Below are 11885 nucleotides of genomic sequence, written 5' to 3' on the forward strand. Positions count from 1 at the left end.
ACATCCTTAAATATTCTTTGCCAAATTTCGTGGCACATTTCTGCTTGCAAGTGAACATGGAAAAGATTGTGAGCTTCAAGCTCAAAGCAAACCTCCTGTGTTACCTCTTTTACATTGTATGCTTTAACCTCTTAAAATTTCATGCTACCGTGACTTTCTACCAGTGAGGAGCCATTGTGCCAGACTAAATTCTAATCACTCTTTCAGCTCATCTTTCACAGTGACCCAATATATATTATAAAACTTTAGGTCTTAATTAAAGCAGTTTAATGCTGATAGGTTGTTTTTTGGGTAGATTGTGGGAAGATTTTCTGATCCAGCTGTGCCAGTAGAAGAGGTTGCTGTGCTGAACCCCTAGTTCTTCATTATTGTTTTCCTTGCTATTGCCACTCGCATGTGCCAGCAAAGCTCCTCTCATGTTGCCTGATCTGCTTCAACCAAATACAGATACACTATACAAATTATGTGTCATGTCATACCAAGGCGTTTTTGTTATCTAGTATATCTCCCACCCCATACTCAAATGGACTTTAGGGATCTGTTCAGCTGCCACTGCCACAGACTTTCAGCTTCCCTTTCTGAAAGAGTCCATGAAAACTGCAGCCAGTAGGATTTGGACATAGTTTCTCTCTTACCCATGTCAGCCTGGCTCATGTCTGTGTCAGCAATTTTCTGTGGGCAGGGAGGAGTTAAAGGTAACGATGATTTCGCTAGGGCTGTGTTTACCTGATTACCTGATGCAGTTCACAGAGTACATATCCATTCATGCCTGCATAGTAGGTGCACTGTGCTCTAAATGATGCCCCTGGCCAGCATTTGGAGCATAATACCTTTAATAGTGGGTCTCCTACTCCCTAAAATTTAAAAAAAATTTAAAAATGAAAAAAGCCCCAAATATTTTGCTATTCTCAGCAGAAGCAATAATAGTACAGAAAGGACAGACTGATGTATTTTCAAATTGTATTGTGCCTTGCAACATGAAGTTAGTCCAGCATAACTGATTTACAATACCCTGTATATTCAATTCCTTTAAATTTGGGATATTGTGAATTGCTTCTTCTGGGTGCCACCAGCAGCAGTTGCACCAGAAGCTGTCACAAAGCAGGAAGGCTGTCCCTTCCCTGCTCTACATATTCCCCTTACTGGTGTCCAAGGAGCAGTGAGAGGGGGAGAACTGCCACTTGAGTCCAGAAGGATTAGAAAAAGACAGGAAGGGGACAGAGGAGAGAAGGACTGAGGGATGAGAAGTTTTCTGTGAGTTAGGAATGGAAGTCAGTCTCTTATTGATGGTGGGATTCAAAAGCCAAGGAGGCCAGGAGAGTTGATATGGCTGTAGGAAAGTTGGATCACAAGCAAAACTGACTGAAAATTACTCAGTTCTCACTGCCTAAAAGCTTGGATATAGACTGTGCTTCAAGTTTCAGCGTTACACTGTGATCAATGAAAAACTCAGTAGCAAAGTGGGTGCTTCATCTCTCACTTCAGAGAACAGGAGCTAGATGGTGACAGCCTACTAGTCTTAGTAATCAACAATTGCAAGAGGTCTCTGCTGTGTAACTTAACCATCAAACCTTAGGTTATACTCTGTGAATCCCACAATATTGAGTTTCTGGATTTGGACAGGGGTGGGTTTGCTTTTTGACATGTAGATGGATAAAAATATTTCATATGAACTTGTTTAGTAAAGTGCAACAACCTCCATGTTCCTTGAACATCCAATACTCCAACATCAACAGGTTAAAAAATCGAGATTGGCTTCCTAGATAGAGCATACATTTTCATGTATAATACTGAGATATTTATAAAAACAGTAACTTGAAAAAGAAATCTTAGGTTTCTTCTATACAGCTGGATAAGTGATGTTACAACAGTGCAAATGCAGGTGAGAGATGTGTTGTCTTGAAAAGGAATTTTAAATTGTTACTGTTTTCTACAGGCATTAGCAGATTAGACAGATGTTACAGAATTATCCGGACAGTAGCAACTACAAGTATTTTCTACCTGCACTGGAAGCAGAGATCTGTGTGTTAAGGGGACAGACGTTATTGGTTAGGCAAGAAAAGACAAGCAGCTGCTATGGCTCCTTCAGAGATACTGCATTGCTAAGACCAAGATGGATAGTCATATTGAAGGGTACAGTATTTGGCTGTAAAAAAGTAAAAAGGATTTGGGAGATGAAACAGGAGGGATCAACTTCATCATTTTGGCCCCCAGTCTACCTCTTTTTCTCTAGGTGCTCCTGTGAGAAGACGGATTGGAATCATTTTCAGAAGTACTGCAAACAATGCAAAAAGCATGCACTTAAACTGACACTTACTCCTTCAAAATATGCTATTATTTGTAGCACCATTAAAATGAATTCATTTTTATGTTGTACAGATCTGCCAAGTGGTCCACATACTTATCGCTTAGAAGATCTTGCCTATACTAGAAGTGGAGACAAAGGCAATTCTGCAAACATAGGTATTTTTCTTTCTCTTGCTTTCTGAAATGATATAGGATTTTCATGTAAGAGTTACATATCAAAGTGCTAGTCTTAATTTTTTAACCATGACTTGATTTTTACTTTTTAAACTGTGCTGAAACAAAAGTGAGTATGTACTGAACATGGATTTTCCAAATGAAATATCTGTAGTCTTGTGATTAGCAGCTGTTGTAATCTGAAGTACTATGAAAATATACTAGCATGTCATACTAAAAAGAAAGATTTTTGTTTAGGGTTGGAAAGTTGAGCTCCCAAAAGTTAAGAACTTCCTTTCTAAGGTTTCTTTTACACATCAGTTGCTACTCTTCATGTGTATATGTTATGTAGTATAATTTCTTGGTTGTCTGATCATGTATAATATTTTCATATATTAATTTTGTAGCATGTCTGTGGCTAAAACATTGACAGTGTTAGGAAATACTAAAGTTGTTCTCGTATGTACAAGAATGTTTTTATTATATTGCTAATGCAAATGGTATATTTCAGTATGCAGTCTCTTTGCATTGATTGTGCTGCTTCTTGCATTGTTTAATAATTCCTTCTATTCCTTACTTCTGCATGCAACAATTGGCTCTCTTACTTGTTGGAAGATGAGAGCGTGTGGTGTTCAAAGCTCAGTATGAATTAAAGGTGCGTTTGGGATTTGATTTGCTATTAGCTGTCATGCTAAAACGGATTAATTTTGTTCATTTGTATTTAGGAATATAGTTTTCTTGTCCTTGTTTGTGAAACTGGTTTTATTTGGGTTGAAGAATGAAGCAATGTTGATTTTTTTTTTTTTCTTTCCCCATGATTGACCACTGTCGCAGTGTAGCATTGCCAAGTCATGAATGATGAATACCTAATAGACTGCTTCAGATATAAAGGAACAACAATTTCAACAACAAACTTGACCTCTAATTTAAGTCCACAGATAGAAAGGTCCCTGTGACACAAAGCTCTTTTCCTGATCCTGCTCTGGAACCTCAGCTTCAGCATAAAATTAGCTGAAGCTTATAAAGCATATTTGCAGCAATAAAAATGTAACTGATTTGTCACACGTCAGAATCCCGTGCAAGTGGTGGGGCAAGGACCAACCCTTCAGTCACTGATCAGGCCTTATTGTGTTTAATTATGATGACTTAGATAAAACCATTTAAGGAAAGAGAACTGCCTGTGGGTTGTTTGTTGTGATGTTGTTGTTCTTTAGGTGTCTTTCAGTGTGGCAGGGACTGTTTGCAGCCAGAAAAAATACAGAGATCACTTAGTGGTCACTTAGCATTCTTTTGTGTCATGCTCCACCCTACGTCTCTAGTGACAGAGGGAGAGCTGTCATACTGTTGTATTTTTTATTCAGGAGCTCATTAAAGAGGATCCAAATGTACAGTTTCAGTTAAGCGGAGGATCTCAAATTGGTTTTGAAAGGATAAATACAAATTGGTTTTAACAGCTCCTATTTCAACTAATGCCAGTTAATGCCTGACAGGTGTGATAGCACGGCATCCCCTCTACTATCCATACTTAAAGAAAACTTTAACTGCTCAAGCCCTGGAGAATTACTTTCAACACCTATTAGAGCATGAAAAACCAGAAGAAGACCTAGTAACAAGGTGAGTAGCTTGCTGCTCAGTCCACAGTTGTATGGTAGACACATGATGGCATCAGAAGTTATCTTAAAGTATGTTAACGTAAATATTGCAAACTTGTGTGTAGTGACTTTAAGTTTTTATCTGTATCTTCCTTTGACATTTTAAAGAACAACTTGAGCATAGTCACTGAGAAAGAACATGAACTTGGGCCTCTCTCAAAGCTGGACAAAGGCCGTGAATCCGTTTAGTGAAGGCATTTAAATTCCCAGAATTAGCATAGTAGTGTTGGGGCTGTTTCTTTGTTTTGTTCCAGTACAGAATGTCTTTACCGACTAGAAATAGCTTCCAATGCCCTTTGAGAAATTTATCTTTCCACTGGTTTTGAACCATTTGGAAACTGCAGGAGCCTTAGTAGCTGAAACTTCCCAAGCCCCTGAGCCACTGCTGAACTGAGAGTTAGTAATCTGTAAAACGCTATCTGAAAGCCATTCACACAGCCAGTGTAGTCTGGAGTCCAAACTTGCCTGATGATCCATCAGAAATGGGCCTCATACTATCCCTGTTTCTGCAAAACATTTTAATATTTATGAAGTTCACTCACTTTAGAGAAAGTATTCCCTCTAGTACCCCACTCTCACCCACCTTTGTGCCACATATACCAAGCCAGAATTTAAAGAAAAAGCATCACTAATTTATCTTAAAACCTGAAAGAGAATACATCCTAAACAGGACATGTTTATGTGATACTCATCTAAAAAAGAATATCTTCTGCCAGACAACATACATAACATTCTTGTTCTTGTGGTATGGCCGATGCTCAGGGCCCTTCCTGGGGACTGAATGAAACATACACTGCTCTTGTAGCATGAGGTAATGAATGGAGCTCATTCTCCCAAGGATATCCAGTAAAACAGTCAACAGATTTTAAACCTTTTTCTCTCTTGGAAAACAAGTAAAAGCTTAATACTGCCACAAACCATACAATCTTCTAAAACATGCTTTGATACAAAGTCAGTTATTCTGCAAATATGGAGATTTTGCCAAAATCTTTTATGTATTTCCATGGGTAGTGGATAAACTGTTAGCTGTCTTTTTGCTTGTTCAAAGAGCTTGAGTCAGAAAAGTACAGCTCAAAGCTCAGAGACAGCTTGGAGTTATTTTAACCCCTAATCTTTGAATTGTAAGTGCTAGTTTTGTCTTCATAAGCAGCTCAGTGCAGATCTCACCCACTGTTTCGTAAGTGCTAACAAATCTATGTATCTAATAAATAGTGATACTAAGAACTGTAATTGAATTTCCTCTGAAACAGAGCAGAGAGGGGAAGAAATAAAAAATGTCATGCTTCCTAATGATACTTCTAGAAATTGATTCATTGCCACTCCTTAATGCTGTTTATGTTCCTAAATAAAGGTTGAAATTTGCTCTGTCTGGATGAAGCCAAATTATTTTGATTAATTAGATTATCTGTTTGTGGTTTTGGCTTCCTTTAATGATGTGATAATGGAGCTCTGTGAGTGAATTGGAAAGCTACTGGGGAAAAAGAATAAAAACTTCCGTGGAAATATTTAGGATTATAAGGATTATGCTCATGTGCTTCAGATTCTGTAGTTTCTTTTTAAGTTACTTGTTTATTTTTCAGTTGTAACTGTCATAAAAAAAGAGCTGCCTTGCTGTCTAATTTTTCTTCCTTTCCTTTATTTAAATGGTGAGTAGTTAAAAACTATGTATTAGTTTTGCTACTATAAACATACCAACCACGGCTCTACCTCACTACAGAACAGAGTCTGTTAACCAAGTGCCTTTCATGCCTTTTCACTGGAAGCATTAAATAGGTGTACTAAACAGAGAAAAGGTGGGATTATTTTGATAGAGAGCACCAAAAACTATTAAGCTTCCAGATCTGCAGGTAAAATAATAGCAAAGGATGGTCTTTCAATCCCCAGGTGATTGCTTCCCACACTAGAGTGCTAGAGTACATTGACAGATCTGAGTACCTTAAGATATAGAATAAGAAACTTTTTGTGTAGTGGTACTAGGTCAGTTATTTAAGAAGGATAGTAAAACTATTCTATGAGATTTTGCTGTTTTCATCTCCTGAAATATGGTGTATGTAATGTTTTGAGAACATTCCAATGCTCAGAAATACAAAAAATTACAGATGATTTCTTCTATGCAATGTTTTCACCAAGAGAAGAACAAGAAATGTGGATGCTGAAGCTTCTAGATGGCTTTTTTGTATATATATTTATTAGAGAGGAAAAATAAGTATCTCTCTGCAGTATATCTCATAAGCAAACACTTCTTTAAGCCTATGGACTTGGTTCCTGCTTTTCTCTGATGAAAAGAATCCTGTCTTTTCCTTGATTTAAATGCATTAAACAATTTTGTATCATTATTATTTCCATGCATTTTAAGGGAAAACCCGACTTTTGAATAGTATGGACAGCCCTTCAAAGGAAGTTGTTAAGCATGCACCCCATTGTGCATAAGCATAGGAATTCAGCTGGAACAGTGAATATTCCTTGTTTTACTGGTTTCTGTCACAGATAGTGTATTCTTTGAAAGGTTTATTTGTTTTCTTTGGTTTTTTAAAAGCAGCTCTTAAAACATTTGATCAAATTGTACAATTAGATAATTTTTTTCCTTTAGATCTCTGTTAATTAAACTTAAATTGTTTAATTATGCTGAGTAAATGCCTGCCAGCGTTTTTGTTAATGTGTTGTTGCTGCTTAAGACTGGTATGATGGTTATAGTGGTTTTTCTTCCTTTTATTGTGCGAGTTTATTTTCTATGTGGAAATATTTTGGATGCTCAGATGCTTCAAACAAGCCTTAAAATAGTGAAGATGCTGACCTTTATATGTTATTTTGTAATCCTAGTTTTAGCTAGAGTATCCCACTGTAAATATTTTCTCAAAGTAAATAAAATGAATGTGCCATTTTGTAGTGTTCCAAATTAAGATCTGTTGCTTCTATTACATACTTCCTCTGCCAAAATAACTGCAGAAAATGAAAGGAAGTTCCTCCACTCTTTTTTTCTTTCTGCTTTTATATGCTCTTCATTTTCTCCTGATTTGTTTTTTCCTGATTGATTTTCATGACACTTCTTTTGAGAGATGAGATATTAGCTTCTGGAATCGATATTCCATCAGTCTAGTTCTTGAGGAAAGATCTGGCAATTGTGAAATTCTTTGCTGCCTGGAATCTTTGCCATCCTTTTCAGAGTAAAATTTATAGTGTAGTGCTTTGGTAGATATCTGGCATTCATGGTATGTGGTGATTAATAATTTTTATTTAGTTTTTTAGAAAATTTTCTGGGGTCATCTGGTTGTGCTATATAGTTGATTATGGTATTAAATTTAGTAAATTAGGTAGGTAACTTGTTGTAGAAACTGCTTTATTCTTCATATTCATGTTGTCTAGTAGAGCACTGGTGGATTAATCTACTTTCATGCCTTCCCAGTGGATTTGCCTTTAAGCATGATAATGTTGCGTGTCAACTAGTTTTTAAGGAAGGGCGAAAGAATGCTAACACCAATTTTTTTCTTAATAACAGTAATACTAGAGTATAGTATTGAAAAAGTAGAAGGAACTTAAAACTTTAGCCTGGAAGACAGACACGGACACTCCATGACTACATGCTTTTTACGACAGGGACTCAAGTGATTGCCAGATTGCTCAGCAGAATCATCTCCTTCCACGAGAGGTTTGGGTCATATGCCCAAGATAAAAGGGCAGACAGGGCTGTGAACACTAGTCACAGCCATGGTTTTCACAGTGCTCAAAAGGAGCTGAAAGAGAGAAACCTCAAAGTGACAATATCAACAGTGTAAGAGCACTGCAAGAATTTCCGGCTATATCAGGGGAAAGATTTGAAGAATCTGTGGCGAAGAGATGAAGATCAGATAGGTGACTAAAGAAAAATAAGTGGTGTTGGAGGAAGCATGATTTAAATTGCAGCAGTCAAACATCTGGAGACAGAGTGAGAATTGGATATAATTTTTCTCTGTTGTTCCTCATGGTTTGAAGACGTTCTGATTTAAATCCTTTCCTGTGGAATTAAAGCAAAGCTATCAAGTCCTTAGATGACGAAAATATTGGAGGAAAGCAAAACCAAAGAAAACCAACAAGAGAAGGAAGATGACAAAACATTGAAGAACTGCAAGGAGAGGCAAATGGAAATATACTGTAGACCTATTTATGGAATTTGAAACAATAGGAAACCACAGAGCCATTTGCCAAACTGCTCCAGAAGTTTCCAAATTGGAACTGCACCAGTCAAAAGCAAGGATGGAAAAATGCTTACAGTGGCAATGGAACAGAAAAATAGGTCTGTCCCACTAAAATAAAATTTTATCTGAACAAAGTACATGGCTCCAGGAAAGTGTTGAAATGTAGCTCTGATTTTAATTTGCTATAAAATTGCCTGTTTGTCGTAAGAGTGATGTAGTGACTCATAGGTATTTCTCAGGAACCAAGAGGATGTCTTTCCAATGAGCTGGTGACATTTGTTAGCAGAAGGGAGTTCCAGAAATTAAGTGATTGTACTTTACAGTATCAGAACTAGGAGTTAATAAAAATACTGCATTTTGCCCATTGTGTTGTCTGAGTTCCTATTGGATCTTGAACTTCTGGCTTACAGATATGGGTTTTAACTCGTAGAAAAAAAGAACTCTAGAAACAACTTTATTAGAAATGGATGAGTTTTGAATAGAGGAGAATGGTTACCTTATGGTTCAACTTTAAAACTGTTAAGGACTGCTAATTTGGAGTAAGAGGAAGGAATAAGGAGGCAGGTAAGACCTTGTGTTAATCTTGTTACCTTTTAGACTTGACTCAGCAGTGGGATGTGATCAGAAGCATGAAAATTTTGCATGCCAGCTTTTGGTTGATGTTCTCTACAAGTGTTCCTTCCAGAATCTCCTGAGAAATAATGTGCAGTTTTATTTTACAGATATGAGTTGCCAGGAGTCCATGGATTAAATTTTGTTCTGAAGAATTCCCTTGGTGGTGGTGGCGTAGCATCCCTAAGAAGTGACCCACAGGCATGTATCAAAGCAGTAATTTTAGTGTAGACATCTTTTATAGGTCTCTTCATAACCAGCTTTTGGGCTGGAACTGTAAGCTCTTGGGTTTCACTCTAGTTCCTCTTAATTTCCTATTAATGAACATTGTCTATTTAATTTTGTAAGGTTTGAAAACAACATAGGAAAGTAGAAAGTGGATTTACAATATTTGGTGAAAAAGATGTGTACTATTAAGATAGCACATCATAAAGAGCATAACTGATTTGAAGACTACGAGTTTTTAGATGCACCAGCAAAGTCAGTTTATCAGAAAGGCTTTCATATTTTGAAAAACGTGGATTTAGTAGATAATTCTGATTGTTTCCGAGTATATACAGGAACCATGCACTGTACTACAACTCCTCATTTAGCCTATGCCTTCTGTAGTTAAAGTACTGATAAATAATACAAACATGAAAAACAGATGGATATGTCTTTTGTGTGGATGATGTTACGTGAAAGTAACTTTTTTTTTTTTTTTGCAAGTGTACAATCTAAGTATTAAATATTTGTAACTTCTAAACCTGAAGATGAGATCCCAAGCAATGCCATGGCTACAGCAAAGCACAGCTGTGCTCATAGGCTCAGAAATGCTTGTGTGTGCAAATAATCTCAGCATAGTCAAGAAGACTGCTCACAGAATAATGTGGTGCTATGTATGAATTAGATAGTAGAACTGAACCCCAAATAAATTGATTTTAGCACTAGGTACCAAATAAATGAAGACACTGTCCAATCTATTCAGATTTGGATGCTTGAAAATTCAAAAAACTTAAAACAGACTGAATTCTCACACTGATTATAGGAAAAATACTCATGTTAAACCATTTTTTAAAACTTCTTTTAAAAAGGTGGTAGAATATTTAGATAGTAAAATTTAATGTTGGTTTGGTTCTTTTTCTTACAGGGTAAAGCACTTGGACAGATGCTGTTGGACTTCCAGATTAAAAATGTTCCTGATTTAAAATCACTGATAGAATAACAGGTGTTTAATATATATGCTTTTAACACTGAGTGGTGTGAAAACATGTTATAAACAAGAACTGGCTTCTTGAAGGAGATTTTTTTTTAAAGTTAAAGAGTAGAAATTTGACAGTTATTTTTCAGAGGCTTAGCTATATGGCACAGATTAGCAAATGTTTCAAGTAATACCAGACTAATAGCTTTATCTGTGCCTGATAACATTTCCTGTCTAGATAATACAGTGGATGAAGAATTAATTTATTTCTTAATCAAATTGCAACACGACATTTAATTAGGAGATGAGATAATCTTTGTTTCAAGATGGAAATTACCTCCTGTTGGGTCGATCTCTCTTTTCCTTCTCTCAGCCTTTATTTGAAAATCGAATGGACTGCTGTCCTGTCAGCTGTTTGTCCTGTGCAGTGAGTGAGCCTGGGTAACCTGCTCTGCACTGCTGGGAAGTCAGCACTGTCTGGTACTGGGGAACAGTTTTCCCTGCTGGGCAATAAAGTAATAATTGGTACTGTTATACAGTGACTGGTCGTAAATGCTGACCTTTGGTGGTGATCCACCAAACTTCCAGCACTTTCTCTGGTTAATGATAGACTTTGTTATTACATTTTTCAATATCTTTTACTAATTAATCTTTCAGTTGAAAGCGCTGAGTAGTAGTAAATTGCAGATCTTAGTGTGGTAATAAATTTGAAGATGAGAAAAGGGGAGTCTGCCCGCTCATTCCTTCTTGTGATGGTGCAATCCTGGCACGGATGAAGCAGGGCTGGGTGGTGGAGGGATACCTGGTTTTGTTCCAGGGCTATTAAATCCTTGATTTGTGCAGCAGAGTCATGCCTGGATTAAGTTTATTTGACTGTCATTTGCATTGCCCTTGCCACAAAAATGTGTCTTCTGCTGTGAAGGAAAACCATGTTGAATGCAGTGTACTCTGTCTTTCTTCTGACTCCCAGTTACTACCTCTCCATCTCCCTTCCTGCACAATATGATTAGCATGTTCAAATTGGGATACTTCTTCACCTCATTAAAGAGACTTAAAAATCTGTATCGTACTTTCTGGGACAACAGCAAGGTGGAAATTCTGATAACTGTATTTTCTCTGCAGAAGCCATAAAAATATTACTCCACGTGTTCAGGCATTTTATATTCAGAAATATTTTTTTTGTTTATTTTAGGGAGATTTTATTAATTTTTTAATGCTGAAAAAATGAGGCATTACTAATACCAGACAAAATGATGGAAATAAGTTATTTTTGTAATGGTCACCAAACCTATCTGTTAGTTGTTCCTGAACTTCCAGTGCTGTCACTGTTACTAATTTCCTAGCCTCTTGCTTGCAAATGAGTACTATGCAATAAATTGTTCCCACCTTTTCTGTGGTTTTGTTAATTTGAATTGAAGGTATCATAAATGAATGCTTTATCTATCTAAACACAATATTCCCTGAGCAAGTCATAGGTACTATCCATGTATACAGCATGATTCAGTCAAGTTGTAAAAAATGAGTCATTACTTCATTGCAGAAAAATAGCCAAGTTAATAACTTCAAAGGGAAAATGGCATGCAGGTTTTACTATGTTTACAGTCATCGATTGTTAGAAAACTCTCCTTAATAATTTGAAAGCCTATTGGGAGGAAGTAAAAAAGAAAGTGATAGACCTCAGTAGCAAACTTACAAGGATAAAAAGGCTACAGTAAATATTTGCAGTTCACTCAATATGCTGTTTAAGTGACTCTGGAAATGTGTATGCAATAAGTTTCTGAATAAAAGTGAACATTTATAAAGTATAAA

General features: G+C 36.6%; 1 protein-coding gene across 1 annotated transcript in view; it reads left to right on the top strand.

The window, feature by feature from the left end:
- Positions 1-11885, top strand: part of LOC121675082 — a 56670-nt gene extending 44785 nt beyond the window's left edge. The window contains exons 16-19 of the mRNA XM_042050079.1: positions 2380-2463; positions 3951-4074; positions 9007-9097; positions 10026-11885. Of these exons, the coding sequence (XP_041906013.1) occupies positions 2380-2463; positions 3951-4074; positions 9007-9097; positions 10026-10100 (374 nt within the window). The 3' untranslated portion in view covers positions 10101-11885. The remainder of the gene's footprint in view (positions 1-2379; positions 2464-3950; positions 4075-9006; positions 9098-10025) is intronic.

The sequence above is a fragment of the Corvus kubaryi genome, unplaced genomic scaffold (assembly GCF_017639235.1).
Source record: "Corvus kubaryi isolate FWS band 111438036 unplaced genomic scaffold, C.kubaryi_AGA036_p1.0 71, whole genome shotgun sequence".
NCBI lineage: Eukaryota > Metazoa > Chordata > Aves > Passeriformes > Corvidae > Corvus > Corvus kubaryi.